Raw genomic sequence first — 23,461 nt, 5'->3', positions numbered from 1 at the left:
ACCTTGTCATTGCCATATAGCCATGTAACTGACCTCAGTTTAAATTCCAAATCGTTGATCTCAGTGGCCTGGCAGTCATGCATATTTCCCTGGTCCATTCTCTTTCCTGGTCTACTAGTGACTATTGCATGCTGTCTCCTCCTTCAGGAGCCCTGATGGTGCAGTGGTTAATAGCTACCAAAAGGTGGGCAGTTCGAATCCACCAGGTGCTCCTTGGAAACGCTATGGGGCAGTTCTACTCTGATCTGTAGGGTCGCTCTGAGTCTAATTGACTTGATTGCAAAGGTTTGGTTTTTTGTTCTCCTTTCTCAGTCCTCCAGTATCTTCTTCCCCACGCTCTCTCTCAGCTGATGACCTGCTTCCTACTTCACTGAGAAAACAAAAGCATCAGGCCAGAACGCCCATCAGCTGTACTAGCTGCATCTGTGCCCATGTAATTGACCTTCTCTCTTGTCACTGTGGGTGAACCATGTCTGTGCCCTGCTAAGGACAACTTTCCACTTATGGGCTAGGTCCCATCCCTCCCATGTCTCAAGCACATGCTCCAGCAGTCCTCCCACTCTTCCCCACACCGTCATTTCCCCGTCTCTCTGGGATCATTCCCATCAGCACACAAACATGTTGCAGTTTCTTCCACCTGGACCCCGTGTTTCTCTCTGACTATTGCCCCATTTCTCTTTAAACAAAACTTGTTTTACAAAGCTGTCTGCTGTGTTTGATTACTCTTTTCCATTTTCCTTTGAACCATCACTCCACCAAAACTCCACTTTTCTAGATCATCAATGACCAATATGTGGTCAATGCTATGGTCATTTCTTAGGCCTCATCTTACATCAGGATCATGTGACACTATTGATTAACCCCTTCTCCTGGATACACTTTTTTCATTTGACTTCCAGGACCCCATATCACTTGCTTATTCACCTGTCTTTCTGGTTACTTTTTCTTAGTGTTTCTTCCTCCCTCCTTCCCTTTCTCGCTTCCTCCCACCTTTCTCCCATCCTCCCTCCCTCTCTTCTCGTTTTGTTGTGCTGTGTTTCTGATCCCCTCTTACCCTCTTCTCCTCTCTGTCTTTCACTCTCCCCCTCCTTCTTTGACTGTCAGCATCTCAGGCTCTGTCATTGGACCTTTCTCATTTTAATCTGCACTCATCCCTCTGGTGATCTCATCTCACGTTTAAGTACCACTTAGATGCTTTGGAATCTCAAACTTTTATTCACGGCTCTGTAAATACAGCATTCATAGTATGAAATGCACATTGAAACTAAACCAAAATACCAGTTGTAACCTATCAGATTAGCAGAAATCCACAAGGTGAGAATTACCCTGAGTCAATAAGGCTACAGAGAGGTAGGCACCTTCATACTAAGCTACTGGGAGCATACATGGAGCAGTTTGACAAAATTGACCAAAATTATAACTGCATATATCTTTTGACCCAACAGTTCTACTTCTGAGAATTGATTCCACAGGTATACTTGAATATGTACAAAACGTTAAACGGATAGGGGTATTCATTACCATATCCTTAACAATAGCAAAAGATTGGAAATGGTGTAAGTATCCACCACTGGTTAAATAAATTATGGATGCTTTCTATGTACCAGTATAGTAAGCACTCTAAGATTGTGTTGTTGTTGTTAGGTCCCATCAAGTCAGCTCTGACTCATAGTAACCCTGTGTATGACTGAACGAAACATGGCCCTGTCCTGAACCATCCTCACAATTGTTGCTATGTTTGAGGCCATTTTTGTAGCCACTGTGTCAGTCCATCTCATTGAGGGTTTTCCTCTTTTTCACTGACCCTCTACTTTACCAAACATGATGTCCTTCTCCAGGGACTGGTCCCTCCTGATAACATGTCCAAAGTACATGAGACAAAGCCTTGCCATCCTTGCTTCTAAGGAGTGTTCTGGTTGTACTTCTTCCAACGCAGATTTGTTTGTTCATCTGGCAGTCCATGGTATATTCAATATTCTTCTCCAGCATCATAATTCAAAGGCATCAATGCTCTAAGATTAGTAAGTACAAAAAGTAAACTGCAAAAGAGTATGTACTATATGTTCCTTTTATCTAAAAATGGAGAAAAATAATAATATGTTTCTGTTTACTTACATATGTGTGTAAGGGCCACAGCAGGCACTGAATGGACAGGGCAGGGGCAAGAGGGAAATTTTCCGCTATGTATCTTTTTTCCCCCTAACTATGTGACTATATTACCTTCAAACATGTATTTTTAAAAACTGAGATATAAGTGTGTAAATTTTTAATAAATTCAGAATAGCTAGGAAGAATCGCTTTTTGTTGTTGTCAGACCTTAGAAATTATTTTTATCGCCTTTGAAAATCCGCCCTCCCTTGGGTGTTTCCAGCAGGGCTTCAAACCGGTTCTTCCCAGTTTAGTCATGGCCAAGGAAGCGAAACTGGAATGGACCCGAATTTTCAAAATTTGTGTGAACTGGAATGATAACTGGAACCTGAAAAATTACACATCAAAGCCCTGCTAGAAACCTAATCTCCCTCTTAGAAAACAAGGGCAGTATACACATCGCATAGCAACCAAATCTCTTGCCCCTCGGATTTTGAGCAGAGTCAGAAACTACAGTGCCCTGCTCAAAGATGGCGGCCAACCACGCCCCTTTGAATGTGTGTCATTCTCCACAGTTCTACCACCAATCCAGTCTCATGCATTAGGCTCCTGAAAGGGCTTACTGTGCCTCTTCTGAGTCTCCCATTCCAGGGCTTTGACCCATAATTTTTCCTGACCTGGTTATCGTTCTGGATCACCCAAATTGTAAAAATTTGGATCTGTTCCAGTTTTGCTTTGTCAGCCATGACTGAACCAGGAAGAACCTGTTCGAAGCCCTGGTTTCCAGTATGGTGAGTTCTGAGTTGTTAAAAATGATCGTAGTTGTTATTTTGTAACCCTGAGGTCGTTTATTGTCTCTAGTGAAAACCTGACTTTTGCCAAAGAAATAGCTCAGATTCTCTTTACTTTTCTGACATAGTATGCATTAAGCATATCTAAGTCGATTTGTTTAAGAAGAGAAAAAGTAATAAACTAGCATTTTCTTTAAGAAAATATGCCAGTGGAGAACAGAAAATTTTATCTTTGATTTTTTTTAAAAAAAGTATACTTACAAAAAGTTTTATCCATCTTCTTTGATATGTATTTAATTATATGAAGTTACTCTCTTTTAGAGCAGACTTGTCAATATGGTTTACTTTTTACACCTCTTTTCTAGACCCACTGTGTCTATGCAATTCTTTTTCCCATTCCCATTGCTCTGGCAAAGATGTAAAATACTCTGTTAAGGCAAAACCTGACAAACCATGTTGGTGGTGACTTCTACAGCCAGTGGATATGAATGTTATAACCTGATGAGACCTGGGAGATGGAAGGCAGGAACCATTCCCTGGCAAAGCCACATATGCTTTTTGAGCCCTAATGGGTGATAAAATGTACGTGACTTGTGTACATGAACCCTGGACCCCAGAAGCAAACGACAGTGGAAGTCCTGGCCTTGTTGATCACCACTCATTCAAAGAACCCTGCCCACCAGTGTTAGCTCTGTATTTCTTCCTCTGCCAGCTTATTGTCTTTATGTTTGTCAGTGTTTAGACAGCTCCTGGAAAACTGACAACACATAAGTGATGCATTGCCTCTGTCTAGGCAATTGTGTTTCTGATGTAAAGAAGCACGATCAGAGGTTTGAAGGATGTAAGTCATTTTTAGGATTTTTACTGCTGTCATTCATTTCACTTATTTATATGCTGTGATCACCTAATGCATTGTTACTATATTGCTTTTAACAGTTATCTTTTAGATAAATTAAGAATAAACAAAGTAAAATAATCCTGTTTGTAATGTGGTATGTGAGACCTTGTCTAGATTCCTTAGGGATAAGAACCAGGATCAGACCAAAGTCCAAAGCTGATTCCTCTGAGGTTGAGGTCAGACATGGCTCCAACTTTTTTCACCCTTTCTGACACTGTCCATCCTCCCCACGGCACTCTACGTCTCTGCTGGGTTCAATAATTCTTTGCAGTGGCCACACAGAACTCACAGACCATACTTACAATTATGGGGTTTATTACGGAAGTAACTGGTTACAGATTAGAATCAACTTGGAGTTAACTGGATCAAGTCAAGAGGCAGTTCTTCGATCAGGACAGCCTCTTACCAAGCTGGCTCTCATCTCTCCTTGGCTGTGCCCACAGGCAGGCCTTTCACTAATGCCCCTGCAACCGGCCTCTTCCCAGCTTTGCTGCTTCTTACTGCTGCTTCTCTCTGTCTTCAGTGTTATAGCTCCTTCTCTCTCTTTCTCCATGTCACTCTTCTGGGTCTAGGAGGTTCTCATGCAGGGACCCTGAGTCCAAAGGACGTGCTTCACCCCTGACTGTTCTTCTTGATGGTAGTGAGGTCTCCCACAATTTCCGTGGGGTTGGCTTTTTTAAACCTAGGAGGATGGCAGAACTGACTAATCCCCCTGGTAGGCCATAGGGACCTTATTTGCGTAGTTGCTGTCCAGTCCCTGCAAGAGTTTTACACACCTTATTTGCATAGTCCCAGCCAATCATTTTGTGGAATTAAGAGGTCATGGCTAGGAAAGGCCATATAAAAAGCAACTCACGGCACTGTGTTATTTTACCTTCATTTGTTCCTTCTCCAGTGCTCTTCTTTTCTCTCTTTAGATCTGAGTTTCCAACCTACATCGTTTTTCTTCTGCCTGAAAAAATGTTATTTAACATTTCTTGCAGCACTAGCCTGGTAGCAATAAATTTTGTTTTTGTTTTGTTATTGTTTTTTTAGTCTAAAAAGTCTTTATTTTCCTTTACTTTTGATGAATAATGTCACTTGATATAAATTCTAGGTTGGTGTTTTTTCTTTCAACATTTTAAATATTTTATTTCATCCTCTTCTTGCTTGTGTGACTCTGACCAGAAGTCAGTTGTAATTTTTATCCTTTTACTTCTATAGGTAATTTCTTTGTTTGTTTTCCACTGTAGCATCTTTGAAGATATTCTCTTTGTCTTTGGTTTTCTGTAGTTTAAATGTGATATGCCTAGGTGTAGATTTTTTGGTATTTATCCTGCATGCTCTCTGAACTTCCTGAATCTGTGGTTTGGTATTTGTCATTAATTTTGGGACGTTGTCAGCCATTATTACCTCAAATATTTTTTCTTGTCTCTCTTTATTCTCCTTCTGGTATTCTAATTATACATATATTATACCTTTTAATATTGTTCTGCAATTCTTGGATTATCTCTTTTGTTTTTGTTTTTTTGAGGGGGGAAGTTTTATTCTTTTTTTCTTTTCATTTCAGTTTAGGAAGTTTCTTTTAATCTATCTTTAAGATCACAGATTCTTTCCTTGGTTGTTGTGTCTAGTCTACTGATGAATCTATCAAAGACATTCTTCACTTCTGTTATAGTGTTTTTTTGTTTGTTTTTTCTAGCACATTCTTTTGATTGCTTTTAAAGTTTCCATCTCTGTTGCATACATTACCTGTTTTTGTATTTTGTCCACTTTTACCTTCAGTGCCCTTAACATATGAATTCTCTGTTTGATAACTTCGAAACCTGTGTCATATCTGTACCTGGTTCTGGTGATTGCTTCATCTCTTCAGAGTGTTTTTTTGTTTTGTTTTTTTGCCTTGCTTTTGTAATTTCTTGTTGAAAGCCAGACGTGCTGTATCAGGTAATAGGAAGTGAGTTAAATAGGCCTTTAGTGTGAGGATTTATGTTAATCTGGCTAGGATTTGGGCTGTGTTTAACATTTATTATAGCTGCAGATACCGGATGCTTCAAATTTCTCTAGTGCCCTTGTTTTTGTCTCCCTCTTTACTTTGGGATTCCCTATTTTCTCCTTCTCGGAGAAAGTCTATGTTTTGCAGCTCTTTCAGGTGTAAGTCACTGTTATATTGGATCCCTGTTGGTGTGATGATAAGGTGTCAGGGAGGGAAGAATTCTATAATCTTCTGATTAAATCTTGGTCTTTTATTGGGCTTGTGACTGAGGACTATGACCCCTACAAGTGTTTTTGCAGTGGTATGGCCTTTCCCCTCATCCCCTACTCCCTTTCCTGGCTGCAGTGTTCCCAGTCTATTTCCTTGAAGCCCTGACCTCTGTTGATTATGTTTTCTTTTGTTTAGGTGAAACATGAAGGCTAGAGAGGGCTGAAGTGGTGAGAAATTTTCTTCCTTCAGCTAGAATCAAGTTTCAGAATTGTACTCTGACAAAGTTCTTCCCCCTAGAGACTAAGCCTTTGTTGTGGAGAAGACTCTGGATGCATTTCTCAATGGTCACTCCCCCCCTTCATCTGCAAGAGCCATGAGGAGATCTTGCTTAGATTCTCATCATGACTGCCTGCTGGAATTCCTGGAGGGAAAGCCTATGAAAGTGTATGACCTTCTCTGCTAAAACTGCAGCCTTTAGGAATTTCTCACTCACACTAGTCCATACTCAGCTAGCAGCAGTTCATCAGAATTATCATTTTAAGTTTTCTTACTAGTTTATGGCTCCAGTGGCTTCTCTTCCAGCTAAGCAGATCTTGGTTGCTGTATTCCTCTGGATGTACCTGTTTCTTTAGATTTTGGGGTGGTGTTTGCTCTTAGCTCTCTGATAGGTCCAAGAAAAGTTGTAGATTTTCTAGTTGTATTGACAGGAGTGACAGCTTCTAATCTCTTCACATGTCAGAGCTGAAACTGGAAGTGCTTGTAAGTCTTTTTTGAGGAGATTTTGTTTGCTTTTGAATAAATTTGTTGTCAGTTACAGAAATAGTAAATTGAAGCATGTGCTCAGTTGTAAATATGCTAAATCATACTTGAAGGAAGTATATGAAGCAGAATGTTTCAGTAACTAAACATACATCAGTTGTATGGTCAACAATAGTGCCAATGAAAAGTGGAGTAGGCAGAAGTCTGATGCCCCTGTCTCTCGGACGTTTTTTTCTCTGCAGATTAGATTTAGGATCTTTCTGTCTTGTCACTCAGTTAATCAGCTGATGCCACTGGTGTGGTTTAGAGGTCCACCAAGAATCTGTCAGCTCTAAAATCTTCTTTTCTCACATGGCAACAGAACATCCCTATTCATCAGGTTGCCTTTACATGGAAAATCCTAGCCTCTGCTTCCTTCTCTGTATGGTTGATTGAGCTACATGGTAATGGTGCAGCATGGTAGGATAAAGGAAGATGATTCCCTGGGGGAGGGAACAGAAATACGAACCTCAGGGAAGCCTGGCAGAGCTGGGACAGAGGCAGCAGTCTCTGAATGGGAGCATATTTCAGGGGGTCAAGTTCAGATGGGGCCTTCAAAAATTCAGGCACACCCAAAGTAGGTTCTTAGAGCCAAGGAGACAGAGCAAAGCTTTTGCCCAGTAGTATCAAAGAAATGCCAGGCATCTCTACCTCACAGTTAGGACTCTATGAAGTGTTATTAAATACTACTAATGTTATCAACTCATTTAGTTCTATGTGAAACAAATTATTCCCATGTCCACAGTATCTAAATTAAAACAAAAACAAAAAACTAGAGATAAAACAAAAAACTTAAAGGGAAGGAGGCAAAGTCACTGAGCAGAGAGCCATCCTGGGGAGATAGCCTCAGGTCACATACGTGCCACAAGCCTGTAAATGAATCCTGCCATTACCATAGCAATATGGGAAGAGCTCGGAAACCCTGGTGACACAGTGGTTAAGTGCTGTGCTGCTAACCAAGAGGTCGGCAGTTTAAATCCTCCAGGCTCTCCTTGGGAACTCTGTGGGGCAGTTCTACTCTGTTCTGTAGGGTCGCCGTGAGTTGGAACCGACTTGATGGCAGTGGGTTTGGTTTGTTTGTTTGTTTTTTGTCTTCTTCCCCTCCTGCATCCGTGGCTTAGGATTTACTTTTGCCATTGCACTTTCAAAACTTTTTTTTTTTTAACTTCAAAGATTCTTCCAATGTTCAACTCTGCCCATGTATATAAACAGTGTTTTGGGAGGCCAAGAGGTAAGGGGCAGTTCAGTTCACCCTGGATTGCACCTCAAAGGAACAGCGATTATACTTCCTACAATGCTGTACCATCTGGAGTCTCCTGAACCCCTCCCTCTTCTCCACAGTTGTGTCAGGCAGAGTCAGGGGTCTCGGATCTGCTCTGTCACTAACAGACCAGACATCCCGCGGCTGATTCTCTGTCCTCCTCACAAGGTTGTAGAGCCTAGCACTCTGAGGTGCCTCTGAAATGCCCCACGTCCAGCCTCTGTGACTAAGGATTTAGGGGTTACAAATGTGTGTTTCTCCAGCATGATTTAAGTTCTCACTTGATGGTCCAATTAAAGTAAATAAAATAAGTATATAGTAAAATGAAACCAGAATCAGGGTTTGCTTCCAGGCCTAAGTAAGAGAACATTTCTGAGCAGACAGTTATTAAGCGTTGCTTGGTTTTTTACTTGTCAAGTGATCAAAATAATTGTGGAAAACACAAAACAAGCTCGAAATAAAACACAACCCTCCTACAGATTTTACTTTCTCTTACTACCATCAAATCTGGCCCAGAGACAGCTTTGTGCATGAAATGTGGCTGTGAATGGAAGAACACAAGCTTTACATGTGTAAAGCTATTTAAAGTCATGTAAGGTGTGTTTCTTCAAGGAAGCAGGGGCTGCCAAAGCTTTGAAAGGCATCTTTCTCACCCCAGTGACAAATGGCAGTCCCCTCACTTGGTGACCTTCACTAATAATGAGCCTCTTCTGTTAGCAAGTCACCACAATGGGGATTATATTTAAAAAGGGAAGAGCTCATGAGGCATTCAGTTTAACTTATTTGTAACCCTTTAAATTCTTTCCTTCTATTCATTTGGTCTAAATGGCATTTATTTTTCCCAAACCACTGTTGTGTTAAGTGGTGGGACCAAAAAAACCAAACCCACTGCCGTCAAGTCGATTCTGACTCACAGCGACCCTATAGGACAGAGTAGAACTGCCCCATAGAGTTTCCAAGGAGCACTTGGTGGATTCAAACTGCCAACCTTTTGGTTAGCAGCCGTAGCACTTGAGCACTACGCCACCAGAGCCTCCGGGAGGTAAAAGCTTTCCATATTTTTAAATAATAACGAGGAGTTAACTTTTACCTCTTTCATTGTTTTAATTGACTTTCGTATCATTTTCCCATTGCTTTTTTCACTTGTACACTTCTTTTAGATTTCAGTTTTCCATTAATTCTTTACACCTGACAACTCCTTCACTTGACTGATCTTGGGAAATAGCCCACGTGGATGGGTCAGAGGGCAGGCTCCTTGGGATGGTGATGATGCCCTCTCTTTCCCCGTGTGCACCCTCCGTGCACAGGAGGGGACTTGGTGGGGAGCCTGATGGGCTTGTATCACAGGTGCTGCCCTGCCCTCCCCGCATCTTCTCGGGGCAGGGTGGTATCCACACTGTGTGACAAGCCTCCTTTGCAGCTTCAGAAAAAATCCCATTCATTGCGTTGCTGTTACAAAGACAAATTTTGTGATGCTTTTTCCATCTTCAAACAAATATGCATGGGAATTAATTACTTGATTAAATGATTAGTGAGAGTTTTCAGGCTTTCTGTATACTCTCTATGTCCTTGGGTGGTATAAACGGTTAAGTGCTCCACTGCTAACCGAAAGCTTGGCGGCTCAAACCCACCCAGAGGCACCTCAGAAGACAGGCCTAGCGATCTGCTTCCGAAAGGTCACAAACTCAAGGCTGTAACCTTTTGGAAGCAAATCACTATGGAGCAGTTCTACTGTGCACACGTCGGGTCAGGAGTCAGGATCGAATCGACGGCAACTAAAACAACAACATACTCTATACCAAAGAACGACAAACTAAGGTCAAAGGACCAAATCCTCCTGTCACCTATTTTGATTAATAAAGTCGTATTGGCACGCAGCTTCACTCGTTTGTGTCGGTGTCATCTGGCTGCTTTCATGCTACAGTGAATGGCAGACCTGAGTAGTTGTGATAGAGACTGCAAAGCCGAAAATATTTACTGTCTGGCCATTTAAGAAGAAGTTTGCCGACCTCTGCTTTAGACTAAGAGAATCTACCTTTTTGTCTTGTGTTCTTTAGAGAAGTAATGCATGCATATGGGGAAAGTATTACAAAATCAAAATGGTTTGTAAAGTAAGCAGTGGAAGTCTCCCTCTGCAACCCTCTTTCCTTTCCCCAGAAGCAATCACTGCTAAAAGTTTCTGGTTTGGGTTCCCCCAGTAGTCATCTTCGTAAGTCATATACTTCCTTTTTTTGACTTATCAACTTAGACAATATGTTGTCTTAGTGCTATGAAAGAAATTATTTAGCACACTTACGTTATCTCCCACCTTACCTTCCCCAATTTTTATTGTAATATTATTTTATAAATTATTTTAGAGGTTGCCTTTATGACTTTTAAGAGTTCACTTAAAACATCTGTTTCTTGATTTGTCAGCTTTGTGTAGTATTGCATCCTCTCTTTCAGGGTGAGACTGTTAACGTGCTTAATCTTCCTTTGCCTTCCACTCCTTTTCCATCTTTCCATTTTTGTTGGGTCTTTTATTATTTCTACATTGGAAATTATATTATAATTATCTATGATTTGTCTCTCAGTTGATTATAAAAATAAGAATGAACATATATAACATTATAAATATTATATACTGTTTAACCACACAGTGCTATTGAACCTGAGGAGACGAAAACAATCTTGGGATTTGCACTTTGTCTTTTAAAAGAAAATCTTCTAAACATTCAAGTCCAAAGGGTTATCTTTTTTTTTTCTTTCTAGCTTCCCCTGGGTCATGGTCAGATGCTACTGTTTCTTTTTTTCCCCATATATCCTCTTAGATTCCTTTTTCACTTTCCTGGAGTACCTCCTTAAGTAATTTTCTTTTTCATATATCATATATAGGCAGTAAAGTTTGAGCTGTTACGTGCTCCCAAAATATCTGGTTTTTTGCTGTCTCTAGTTACTCTGTTCATCTTGGCCACTGTGTTGGTTGTCCACAACTGTGTGGCACTCTGATAACTGGTTCTTATTTGTGGATGAAGAGCTGGGTTGATGAAAACAGGCACTGCCTGACTTTCCTTTGCCACTGTTCATGTTTGTTCCGCAGAAGGTCTCGTCCTTGGGTGGGAGATTCTATGTTTGGAGAGTCCCTGAAGGTTCAGGGGCAGGGAACAGACTGGTCACCAGAGACTTGACTAGCCTAACTCTGAGTCTGAAGAACTTGAGTCCCGGCCACCCTAGGCAGCAGTGCCCTTCCTTGTTTGGCTTTTTGTGGATGGTTTGTTGGGATGGCCTCCAACTTTTTAGTTGGGAGTCTGGCATGACCTTGGTCTTGGCTTGGCTTCTCTCCAGAGCCTAGCAGCCCCACATGAGCAGTTCTCTCAGCAGATCACACACTTCCTTTAAAGGGCAGATCTTTGGCTTTAGTGCAAGAATATCACCTGCAGCCACTCTGTTACCAGGTGATGTGGAAGAGTGTTCCGAAGGCTGTTCTTTAATGCCTTCACTCTGGTAATGACTCCCTGGCCCAATCTTGCCCTTTTGTGGGGATCAGTCTGAGACTGGCACATCTTTGAGGTGCCTCTCTGGGAGGACCTGCCTTCCACTCTGGGGACTTGAGCTGCTCTCTGCCGGTTCTACCTGTAGAGCTTGTGGCAACTTCTCTTATTCTCTAGTCACGTTCCATTTAGAATATATATTTCTGTCATTTCAGGGGACCCTTGGGAGGTGGAAGAAGTAGATATACATGCTTGGTCTGTCATCTTAAACTAGAAACCCCCTGAGGTTTTCCATGATTTTTTTTTTTTTTTTTTTAAATATCGGCTCCATTAATCATTTCTTATTAACTGGCATTTGGTATGTAAGTTGTCTGGTAATCAGCAGAGGAAGCTTTTTAAAGGAGCTTCTTTTGTTCAGTAGTGCCTGGGCTCTGAAGGAAAAGAGGTAACACAGCAGACACACCATGGTAGAAATCGAATTAGCTTTTCAGAATTCCAAGAACTCAATTGTAATTTTCATCTTCTATTTCAGAAGAGACAAGGTTAGGGACACACTGCTACAAAACACAGCTGCTACTGCTGATCATATCATGCATTTTCTAGTTTTTGCAAAATAAAATGGTTTGGTGCCCTCTGTGCGCCTGGCACGAGACCCCCCCCAAGGGTTTGGCAGCCCCGCAGTGACCAAAGGTGAGCAACGCGCTGATGGCAGGGCAGGCAGTACTTTACCTCTGGCTCTGGAAAACGTTAGCTTCCAAGTGATCATTTTCTTGGGTCCTGTTCTTTTTTCCTTTCCCAGCCAAGACGCCCTATAATCATTACTTGAAGCATGTTGCTGTAGGGAGGCAACTTCTTTGTATTTAATAGTTTTAAACTTCTGCCCATCTCCCCACCCTGTCCTCCAGTGCTTCTTTCCTCCTTTCCTTTCTTTTTTTTTTTTTTTGGATAGAATTTTGTGAATTTTATTTAAAGAAAGATTGTTGGTGAAGAATCATAATCATGGCCCATAAAATGTCTCCTTTGTTTATAGACAGACTATTTCCACCAAACTATTCATTTTGAGTGTGCTTTTCTTCAAATTTGAACAAATTCTTGTTTTATCTTAGGTTGTCTTTTATTGATGTAAACAAGTCAAAGTAGCTAAAATGCTTTTTACAGTCCCCCCTCCCCCTCCTCAGATCAGTTAGTATAAAAACAGTTCTCAGCCTTGTAACAGATTGGCTGTATGGAAAATATAAATAAGATTCACAAAGCTGATCTTTTGGACATGGTGCTATAATGTTCTTAGGTTTCCAGGCTAGACCACAAAATCTGATTTCATCCATCCAGGCATTCAACTTGACTTCTGGATCCTGTGTAAAAGAAACAAGTAGGAAGGGGGGGTGGGGTCTAATTTATCCCTTCCTCATCAGTGGTACAACGCTGGTTCCCTTCTGCTTCTAGTTAGCCCTCTTTTCTCAAAGCCTGGCAGGCGCCCTGCTACTGAAGCTGCTTATATTTCTCCCTGTGGTATCCTCAAGGAGCCCTGGTGCCATGGTGGTTAAAGCACTCGGCTGCTAACTGAAAGGTCGGTGGTTCAAATCCACTATCCGTCCCCGGGAGAAAGATGTGGCAGTCTGCTCCAGTAAAGATTTACAGCCTTGGAAACCCTATGGGGCAATTCTACTCTGTCCTATAGGGTTGCTGTGAGTTGGAATCCACTCAGTGACGGTGGGGTTTGTTTTGTTTGGTGGTGTCTTCCCCACCCCACTCCCAAGTATTCAGGTTGTGGAGGGAAAGAGCAGGCAGGTTTCATTCTTTAGCAGGTATCTGTAAATGGTCGTTGCTGCTTAGCCCTGTCAGGGGTATTGTCACTTTCTAAAGATGCTGTGTGTTAAACCAAGCAAACCAGTTATATGGAGGAACTTCTGGGAGTGTAAAAAAAAAAACCCTTTTGCCTTTGAGTTGATTCTGACTTATAGCGACCCTATAAGACAGAGTAGTACTGCCCCCATACAATTTCCAAGGAGCGCCTGGTGGATTTGAACCTTTTGGTTAGCAGCCATAGCTCCTAACCACTCCACCACCAGAGTTTCCTCTGGGAGTGTAGCAGAGTAAAATGGGAAACACAGATCAGTGTGATAGAAGATTTTGAGAGATAAGGAAGTGATGGGAGAAGACTGCCATCTAAGCAGTCGGACCATGCATTGGTACTCTCTAGGTATATGTAGAATGAATGAGTACTGAGTGGCTGTTTTCCCCAGCTTCTTTCATTCCTGGCTCCAGATTCTCTGAGCTACGTGTTGTTTGGTTTGGGTCTGTTTACTGAGCAAATGGGCAGGAGTGACCAGGCAGGGTTAGCCTAGCCAGGCGCGTGCGATTCATTTGTCAAGTGAGGATCCCTGTATTCTTCTGTTTTACGTAAGTTTTTTTCCATATAAAAGTAACACATGTCCATTAAAGATTAAAAATAAAGAAATTGCCTAGAATGTCCCCATCCAAAGAAAACCACTGTGAAGATGTGTTTTATATTTTCTTCCCGTTAATAAAGTTGGCCTTTTTGTTTTGTTTTGTTTTTTCCTGTTGAGGATTATTAAATATCAGTTTTGAGGAAAAGGTACTTAATGATGGTTGAGAGTAAGTCTCTAAAGAGAAATGAGAACTTTATATGTAGTTCTCTTGTGTCCTTGCTTATTTTAAGTATCAAATTGCATGTTAAATGAATAATTTCTTTTATAAGGATCAGCACAAAGCTGGTTCCTATGAGGCGGAAATTAAAGATGCCCCAAATGTCTAACTTCCAAGCTGCTGTACCACTCCATCATCTCTAACATCAACTACTCCTTCTTGCCTCAGTACTCTCCCTCCTGACTTTGGGTTCCCTAATTCCCTGCGACATCTCACAGAACTCAGGAGCCATATAGGGGAAATGGTTCATGCGGTTGTAGAGGCTGGCAAGTCCCAAATTTGTGGGTCAAGTGTAGACTTCTTCCTGGCCCTCAGTCTCTGCCCAAAAGTACTGAGCTTTCTCGCTTTATGAGCCTGAAAGCCCACTGCACCGTCTCCTGTGGGTTTCTACTTCTTTGGTGGTGGTAGGCTCTCCCCTTTGCTCTGAATTGGCTCTCTTTTAAGGCAAAACTGACAAGTCCTCTTGGTAGGCCACAGTTACCCTATTACACAATCACCTGGGTAGGAGTTACAAGACCCTGGCCAGAAAGGCCACGCAAAAGTAATTAAGCCATCACACGTATTCTGAAAAGTAAGTATCTTTTCTTTTAAAATTCTTCTCCTCAGCCTCAAATTGGTGCCCCCAAATGCTTTTGTTTCCTGTGGTCAGCTGTCTCCCCCTTTACAGTGACAATATCACTGGTTGATGACCAAGCCCCTGTCTTGCACAGTGGCCTGGCTCTGTACCTTAGACCTTCTTCACCTTTTCCCATTTTCCTGGTTCTTTCCCCAAAGCACTTCAGCCTATTCAAGTCTTACATCTTTAAAATAATCAAACACCAGGCTAACCCAGTGTCCCTCCAGCTGCAACTTCATCTCTGACCTTTCCTACCAGCCAACTTTCTGGACTTGCTCTCTGCAGCTGCTTTCTCCAGCCTTGCTTCTCAGTCACTTCTCAGCCCACTGTGGGCTAGTTTCTGTGACCACCACTCAGCTGAAACCACTCCCACTAAGGTCACCAGAAGCCTCCTGGTGGTTAAATCCAAATGGCTCTCTTCAGGCTTCATGTACTTGACCTTGCAACACCCACCATGACACACTCCTCACTTTTCCCTTCACTTCTGTAACTCCAGACTGTCCTGGAGTCTGCCCACCCCTCCCTGCTTCTTCTCAAGCTTCTTTGCAGGCCCCTCTCCTTCTGCCATCATGCGTGTGTTTCTATTCCTCTCCTTCGAGCCTATGGCCTCTTCTTGCCTCATCTCCTCTTTTCTCTTACTGGCATCTCATCCATTCCCATGGCTTTATTTGCCACTTTTATACATACAACAGTGACTCAAAAATCTCTGTCTCCAGCCCGTCTCTCTCATGAGCTTACGACCTCTCTAACTGCCTACTGAGAGACTCTGCATAGATGCTGTGCAGACACCTGAAAGCCTACAGCCCCACACAGATGAATTCTTCCACCAGCTGCTCCTCGTTTTGTGTATATCACTTCAGTGGATACTGAGGTGATGTCAGTGGCCTCCTATTTTGATTAATATTGCCTAGTCAATACCAATTTTTTCAGTTTATTTAAGGTTTTATGAACATGCACACCATATGGAAACCACGAGCACCAAGGTCTGTGGCAGCCTTACTCAGTCACACAACATCCAGTTCTGACTGGGGAATTCACACATTTTCCAAGCGCACTACATCCAGGGAGGCATGTCCTTCCTCACCAGAGTCTTTTTTCTCACTAATCCCATCCAGGCTCTGCGAAAGATGAAATAGTACAGATTTGTTAGGCGAGATGGGAAGGGAACAGTGACTTGGTCATGGTGGGGCTCCAGCAACTTGAGGCCTCACGTATGCTGAAAAAGATAGATTTCTTTTTCTCTACTTATTTATTTATTTATTGTCGTAATATTTCCACTGAAGAGGTTAAGTGTTAGATAAATGTATATTTCAGGACTTTAATGGAGTGAAATAATGGCACAGTATAAGCTTTTTCTGAATTATTTGGATTTTATCCAGGTTCCTTGTTAATTCAGCTCAGTTAGGCCAGAATTGCTTGCATATGATGTCATCTGATCCATGCTGTGTTATCTACACATTTTCTTACTATAGGCCCCTAATCAGTATTTTCAAGTGTCTTCTTTGGTCACAGCAGCCACATTTAAGTGAAGGCAGCCTGTCCCTGGTCCACTCCAGATCTCTTGTTAATAATAGACAGTGCCTGCCCTGCCCTGGGGTTCTGCCTATTTTCAAGTCCTCTGATTTAATTAGTACTTATCCTGCCATGATGCTGATTTCCTTCACTATTTCATACTTCTCCTGGGAGAAATTCATTTGTTATTTATCCTTCATCCTCCTTTTGAAAATATTACAGTAAGGATTCCATTTAAATGTTTTCAGCTGTTTTCTTTTTTGGCCAGCAATTCCATGCAACATTTTTTAGAGGGTGTTGCATCTCCTCCATTGACTTTCTTAATGCCTTTCAATTATATGTTCCTTTTAAAAATTATTTCACAGCTTTTAATACTTAGTAATTCATGCCACCATCAAAAAGGCAACTTCGTTCTTTTAATTGTTAAGATTTCTGTGTGTGTGTGTGATCCTGAATCACAAGATGATGCATCAGTAGGTTGGGGCTGTGCATCTGAAGAGCAGGGTGACCAACGGAAGCGACACCATTGCCTTATTTCAGGATGGCAACGGGTTTGGGTTTGGGTTTTATTTCAGTTCTGAAGAGAAAGAAGCATAATTAGAAATCTCATATTGACGGAACTTCTTTATGATGCTGGTGTAGAAGGAAAATGTAATAGCCAGGTTTTAAGTTTTTCATGCTCTAATGAAAAGGATATGCTCTACATTTCTGTGTACCCACCCTATTGTATAGAGTCAGCAGCATAAGATGATGCACCTCAATCAACCAATCAGTATTGATCGATTATCATTTCCTGAAAGAAACGGCACCAGGTACCGCTGGGGACGCGGAGGATTCAAAATGCTCCTGCTGTCTAAGACACATGTACATTTGGTACAACTCAGGGAGGAGGATGCTGGCAGAGAAGGGAGTGGCTCTGCAAATATTATGCACTCAGATACACTGGGAATTAAGATGCAGCCTAAAAAAGAGATTTTCTGGCAGCCATTTGGAAATAAGCCTTATTTTTCTGTAGAACATTTAAGAGTAGTATATGGTATCAGTTTATGGCAATGACTGATTTTTAAAGAATAAAAAAAAAAAATTTTTTTTTTTTTAAAAGAATAAAGCAAAGTAATTCAGTAATTACTGAATGGACCACAGCAGGGCGGATTAAATAGAACCAGTGGACCTGTTTGTTCTTTGATACTTCACAGGCCAATAATTGGAAATGACCTAAGATTAACGAGAAGGATTGCAGATTGCTTAGGTGCTAATTTGTTTCCTTGCACACATGGTCTGATGTCTCACATCAACATGCACTCGCTCTTGTTTTCAGCATGCACTTCTGGCTTTAAAGTTTATACTTGCCTTTGCCATACCTGATAAACCGCGGCATATCCAGATGAAACTGGCCAGGTTGGAATTTGAGTCCTTGGAAGCACTCAAGCAGCAGGTAAGAGAAATTGTCCTGAATAATAAATATATTTCCTTAGCAAATGATAGGAAACATCATAATTCAGAGGAATCACTCTCGGCATTTCTTTCAGCCTTGAGATTATCAGTGTCAATAAATACAGAGAAGTATAATTTTTAAGATGGCAGAACACAACCCAAATACTACCAATGTGAGCAACAAATAGATTTAAAGAGCTAAACAAAGATATAAAAGCAATGTTAAATAAAGAATGCAGCTAGCATCCTGCAAAAGAACAAGACAGAGATCGCTAAGAATCCCCTCGGTTCACCCTGAGGAAGCTCCCCGCAGTCCCTAATCCTGCCCTCCATAGAAACATTATGAGAGCAGAAGTGAAGAAACAGAATTCTGAATAATATCTCGAGGAGAGTGAAGAAGCAAGTGTGGGCAGGAGTGGTGGAAATGGCCATTAAAACAGAAACTCCTTTCCCTGTGACTTCCCCATTTTACCAGAGACCAAAGAGAGAGAGAAAATTTTAAAAAGCCCTGCTGGATTTCACCAAGAGTCCCTGGGTGGTTTAAATGGGTACGTGCTCAGCTACTAGCTAAAAGGTTGGTGGTTTGATCCCACCCAGAAGCACCTTGAAAGAAAAGTCTGGCGATCTGCTTCTAGAAGGTCACAGCCTTGAAAACCCTATGGAGCAGCTCTACTCTGTAACACATGGGGTCGCCATGAATCAGAATTGACTCAGCAGCAACTGGTTTAGATTTTTTATATTTATTTGTTTGAATTTCACCAGTTTGATGATTTTCTGCTTAAAGGAGAGTGAGAGTAGGAAGACAGTAGATTCCTGGATGCCCAGAGCTAGTTCCCTCCAGTGATACATAAGAACTTAACCAAAGAGAAAATCAGTAAGGTGATATCATCTGAGGGGACAAGCTCTGGGTCCGGGACCACCCTGTCCCATGCAGCCTCTTAGGCCTGCAGACCACCGTTGACAGGAATAGTTCCTCTTATGTTTGGGGAGTTGAGAGAAAAAATTGCAAGGGGGACCCACCCAAGACGACCCTGTGATAGAAGTGAGGACCCCAGGGGTACAGCACCAAACTGGAAGACCCCACATTGGAGCTGTACATGCTCCTGAGTAGGTGGGTTACCCCCAAACAGTACTTATGATAAGATTATAGAAAAGAGGGAGAATGCAGGTCTGAGAACTGTGCTCGTGTGTGTCATACGCTTGGTCAGAAGACCAAATCCACCTGTGTTCCTAGATGTAGGGCAAGTTCCCTTTTGGCATGTGACCTAGCCAACGTGTTCATATCTTAAACCAAAACCCAGCATCATGCTTAACAGTGAAACACCCAAAGCATCCAGAGCAACGTCAGGAAACCTGTTACCACCACTGACGTTTAGCGTTGCTCTGGAGACACTAACCGGTGCAGCTACACAAGAGAAACAGTAAGAAGTGCAAACAGCCTGGGAGAGGCAAATTTATCATTACTTGAAGATTATAAGATTATGTACCTAAAAACACACAAGATCAAAGTTATTAGAAAATAGGAAAATTCAGTCAGGAGGCAGGTTGTAAATTTTATCTAAAATCATTTGTTTCCTTTCACAAAAAATAATCACTAGTTGTGAAATATTATTGAAGAGATGTTCCCATTTACAGAGAAACTAAAAATATAAAACCCCCAGCTATCAGCTTATGAAAGCAATATGGATAATCTATATGAACGATATTTTTAAAACCCTGCTGGGATCAACAGATTCAGGTTTGTGAAAATGCAATGCCAATTCGAATAGGTAGAAATAAGCAGTTGAGAATAGCAAGGAAACTTGAAAAAGAAGAAAAATGAAGGCATTCTAGCCCTGACATATTAAAATATGTTCTAAATAATATAATAGTTAAATACATTTTGAACTAGAAACAAAATGGGTAAATCAGTGGAACAAAGCAGCAGGTCCATAAATGGACACAAATCAAAATGGGAATTTAGTTTATGGTCAAAGTGACACTTTATGTTAGTGAACAAAAGGGTTGTTTATTATATAGTTTGATGACAACCAGCTGTTTGGAAAAATTATTGCAGTATATCCTACCTCATTCCTTATACCTCCTGCTCCCAAAAGAGACTGAGAGATTTAAATATAAAAAATTATACTGTAAAAGACCTATAAAAAGGCCTTTTTAGATCTCCCAGTGGAAAATGCCTTCCTAGTCGGACACAAAACCCAAAAATCATGAAGGAAAATATAAAGTAAAATTTGTGAAACCTTAAAACTTCCATATGACAAAAAAAAAAAAAAAAAAGGCAACTCAAAAGATAAATTGAACAAGCTGGGGAAATATTTGCAAAAATCCATAAAATAAGACAGCCCACTAATCAAGGGAAAACATATGAAGTGATACTCGACCTCACTCAAAATTAAGAAAAGTAAATTCAAGCACCAGGGAAATACCACATTTCACCTATTCCTTTGGCTACTGTTGGTTGTGATAACCTGTGCTCATTGGTTGTGGAGAAATGGACCCTCTTATATGTGTTCCATTGGCTGAGTGTAATTGGTTCAGGCTTCTAGAATGCAGATGAATCAAAGTTTGTATTACCCTGTAACCCAAAGCAACTGTTGCTAGGTAATGGTTTTATCTAAAAAAGTATACCAAGCCTATTCTTTGAAACATTTTTTTAGCAAACATCTGGAGACAACTAAATTCCTCAGCAGGGGACTAGTTAAATAAATTATGGTATGTTTAGATGATAAAATACTATGAATCTGTTTTGGGGGCGTTTAAAGATCTGTCTGTGTTGTGTATGTGTGTATGTCCCCTGGCTATCTTATGAAGTGGAAAAAGCAAGATATAGAACAGTATGATCCCTTTTGAGTCAAATTTTAAAGAAAAGAAGGAAGGAAGGGGAAAGAGATGGATAGATGCTGATATGTACATTTTTTCTCCTGGAAGAGCACACAGGAAACCTGAGCAGGAGTTACCTTTGAGAAGGACTACAGTTTCCCGTTTCACATGCGGTTTGAATTTTCTGACCATGCACATACATTACTGTTTTAAGGCCAACGGGAGTTCTCTGTCAGGAAGGCCATTCCCTATTTGTCACCTGTATGCTCTTCTGTATTTAATATTAATGTCAGTAAAGGAGGACTGACATCTTCCTTCATAGTCTAAGTAGGTGGTTTGAATACTTCCTTAAATTCCCCGGTGCCTTTTTCAGACACATATAGACACATCCTTCACACACTCTTTCCTCCTTCATTCTTCTTTCTACATTTTTTTTTTTTTTAAGAATAAAAAATGTATTCGTCAGGTGAAATTTTTAGAGGAAAATTTATTTTTGCACAATATGTATTTTATATGTGAAATCTGAGGCCGAGAGTCAAATGTGGAATCAAGTTGCAATATGAGGCAAAGTGGGATTTGCTGGCAAACCCCTCAGTAAGGCTCAAGTCATGTCAGAGTGACACCAAGGCTAGAGGACAGCCCCACAGGCTGACAACTGACAGCCCATTCAGTATTGTAACACTATTCTAAAGTATCTGTCTTCATTTAAAGGAGAGGCTAAGGCCTTGTGGGTGAGAACAGGGAAGTAGAAAGGAAAGAGCGTAGCCCCTCCAGACAGCAGGAGGCAATGATGAGTGTTGTGACCAGAGTTTCTTGGGGCCTTAGCTGCAAACCCAAAGAAAACAGTCCTTCCTCTACCTATTTCTATTATCATTATTATTTTAATTCTCAATCTGATAATAGAAGATCCTGGGTAAGGGTTGGGAAGAAGATCCTATAGCAGCTCCCCCTTTCTTGCTGTCTTGCTCTCGGTGGCCCAAGGCTTTGCTGTGTGGCCGATGGTGCTCCGTGGCTACCCAAGCTTATGTTGCCATCAGTCAGAGACAAGCCTGTTCATCACATTTCCTGTTTAGCCGTACTGTCTAGAAAGTCCTAGAAAGTCCAGATGGTCCTAGGCATGAAAGGTTGCAGGCTTTGTGCTTTTCCAAAACTCAGATTAACTGGCCATGTCTTGGTTTACTTGCTGAACTAGTGTCATTTCTAGGATACAGATTTTTTTTTTTCTTTAATCTGACATTTAACTATCTGCTTTGTAAATAAGTACAGCCTCAACTCACTGAGCTATTCCTTTGTACCTAAGCAGAGGGAACTTCTGCTGTATCCCCTGGTCAGTTCCTGGGCCCAGATCATAATGGAGTTATTGAAAACATATTTAATAATAAATCTCCTTGATGCCTGACTCATCCCCAGACTCTAACTGTTAAGTGATCAGAAGTTGACAGTAGGCTCGTCAATACAAATGATTACTTATTAATAATTGTTATGATTAATTTATAATTGTTACTTTTTCAATGCAATTCCCATTTTATGGAGAAAACCTGATTGAGAAACTGAAGTCTTCAGACAGTTCTTAAATAGGGCTATGCATCGGAATCAAGTGTAGAGCTTTTGAAAAATACATGTGCCTGGGCCTCACTCCCTAAAGATTCAGATCCCTTAAATCTCAGGCACGGCCTGTATACCTACATTTTAAAAAGCTGTCTGCTGTTGCTCCACTCCTGCTCTCCTACCGGTCTGCCTCCCCAGCCCTCAGCAATGATGGATCCCAAACCTGGTCAGCTGAGGGCCAATAAGAGCTGTTCTGGGCCAAGTTCCACCAATAACTAGCTGAGTTACCTAGCTAGCTGAATTACCTAACTAGCTGAGTTACCTGGAGGAGCCAAGTAGCTTCTTCGCACCTTAGTTTTTTGTTTTGTAAAATAAAGGGCTGGATTCCTGCCCCTGTCAAGGCCCAGAAATCTACATTTCTTCTAGCACTTCAGGTGATTCTAATGGAGGAGCCCTAAGCCCATTTGGAGAAGCGCTCTGTGGGTCCCAGCTATTCCTCTGAGCTTGTGAAGTGGGGGGTGAGACTGTATGCTAGAATGAACATGGAAAGGGAGTGTACTGGAAGCAATTCTTTTTTCAGTATTGAGGAAACAGTATGGTGTTTCTAAATATACAGGCCAGAGGCAAACGGGAGAAAATAAAATTGTTTGCTTTGCAAAGGGCATTTTCAAATGATTACTATAGGCTTCATTTGGTTGAGACCTTTAGAAAGAATTCTAGACAGCAAATATCATCCTGGTGGTGCCCTTTTGTTTCTTTTCAAATTAATTCATTTAACTCTCAGTAATTGTAAAGATCCAATTAAAAACAGAAAGGAGTCGTACCACTGCATGGCCTGGAACACAAGGGCACCACATCGTTAGCCAGTGCACACAGAGAGAGGGAGCACTCGCCCACAGAGTCCAAAAATCTCCAAGGCTGAATTCCTAGAGCCTTTGGGAAAGATAACAGCTTCAGAAATCTGTTGAAAGAACAAAACCAGGACTTTAAGAAGATACCACAAGGCAAACGCTAGCCCTAAAGGGCCTCAAATCAGCTGTGGGACCCGTGGCCAGGGTCCCACACTTGTTTTTTTGCTGTTGTTGTTGTTAGCGGCTGTCCGGTCGATTCTGACTCATGGCGACCCCATGTGTTACAGAGTAGAACTATGCGCCATAGGGTTTTCTTAACTGTGATCTTAACAGGCCTAGACCGCCAGGCCTACCTTCCACAATGCCACTTGGTGGGTTTGAACCTCCAACCTTTAGGTAGCAGTCGAGCACAAACCGTTTGCACCACCTAGGGACCTCTTTGTTTTCTAGGGGTAAGTATATATTCGATCATGGGGACGGCACAGAACTTGGTAGCATTTCATCCCATTATGCATGGGGTCACCA

General features: G+C 41.5%; 1 protein-coding gene across 3 annotated transcripts in view; it reads left to right on the top strand.

Moving 5' to 3' along the window:
- ANO10 (anoctamin 10) overlaps positions 1-23,461 on the top strand; it is a 230,588-nt gene that overhangs the window by 148,514 nt on the left and 58,613 nt on the right. For 2 of the 3 annotated variants that reach the window (XM_049863252.1, XM_049863250.1), the window contains exon 12: positions 17,602-17,718. The exons of the other annotated variant lie outside the window; for it this stretch is intronic. In XM_049863252.1, the coding sequence (XP_049719209.1) occupies positions 17,602-17,718 (117 nt within the window). The remainder of the gene's footprint in view (positions 1-17,601; positions 17,719-23,461) is intronic. 3 annotated transcript variants of the gene reach the window in all.

Source organism: Elephas maximus, chromosome 20 (genome assembly GCF_024166365.1).
Source record: "Elephas maximus indicus isolate mEleMax1 chromosome 20, mEleMax1 primary haplotype, whole genome shotgun sequence".
Classification (NCBI taxonomy): domain Eukaryota; kingdom Metazoa; phylum Chordata; class Mammalia; order Proboscidea; family Elephantidae; genus Elephas; species Elephas maximus.
The sequence above is the reverse complement of the archived record's forward strand: the minus strand, read 5'-3'. Positions and strand labels throughout refer to the sequence as shown.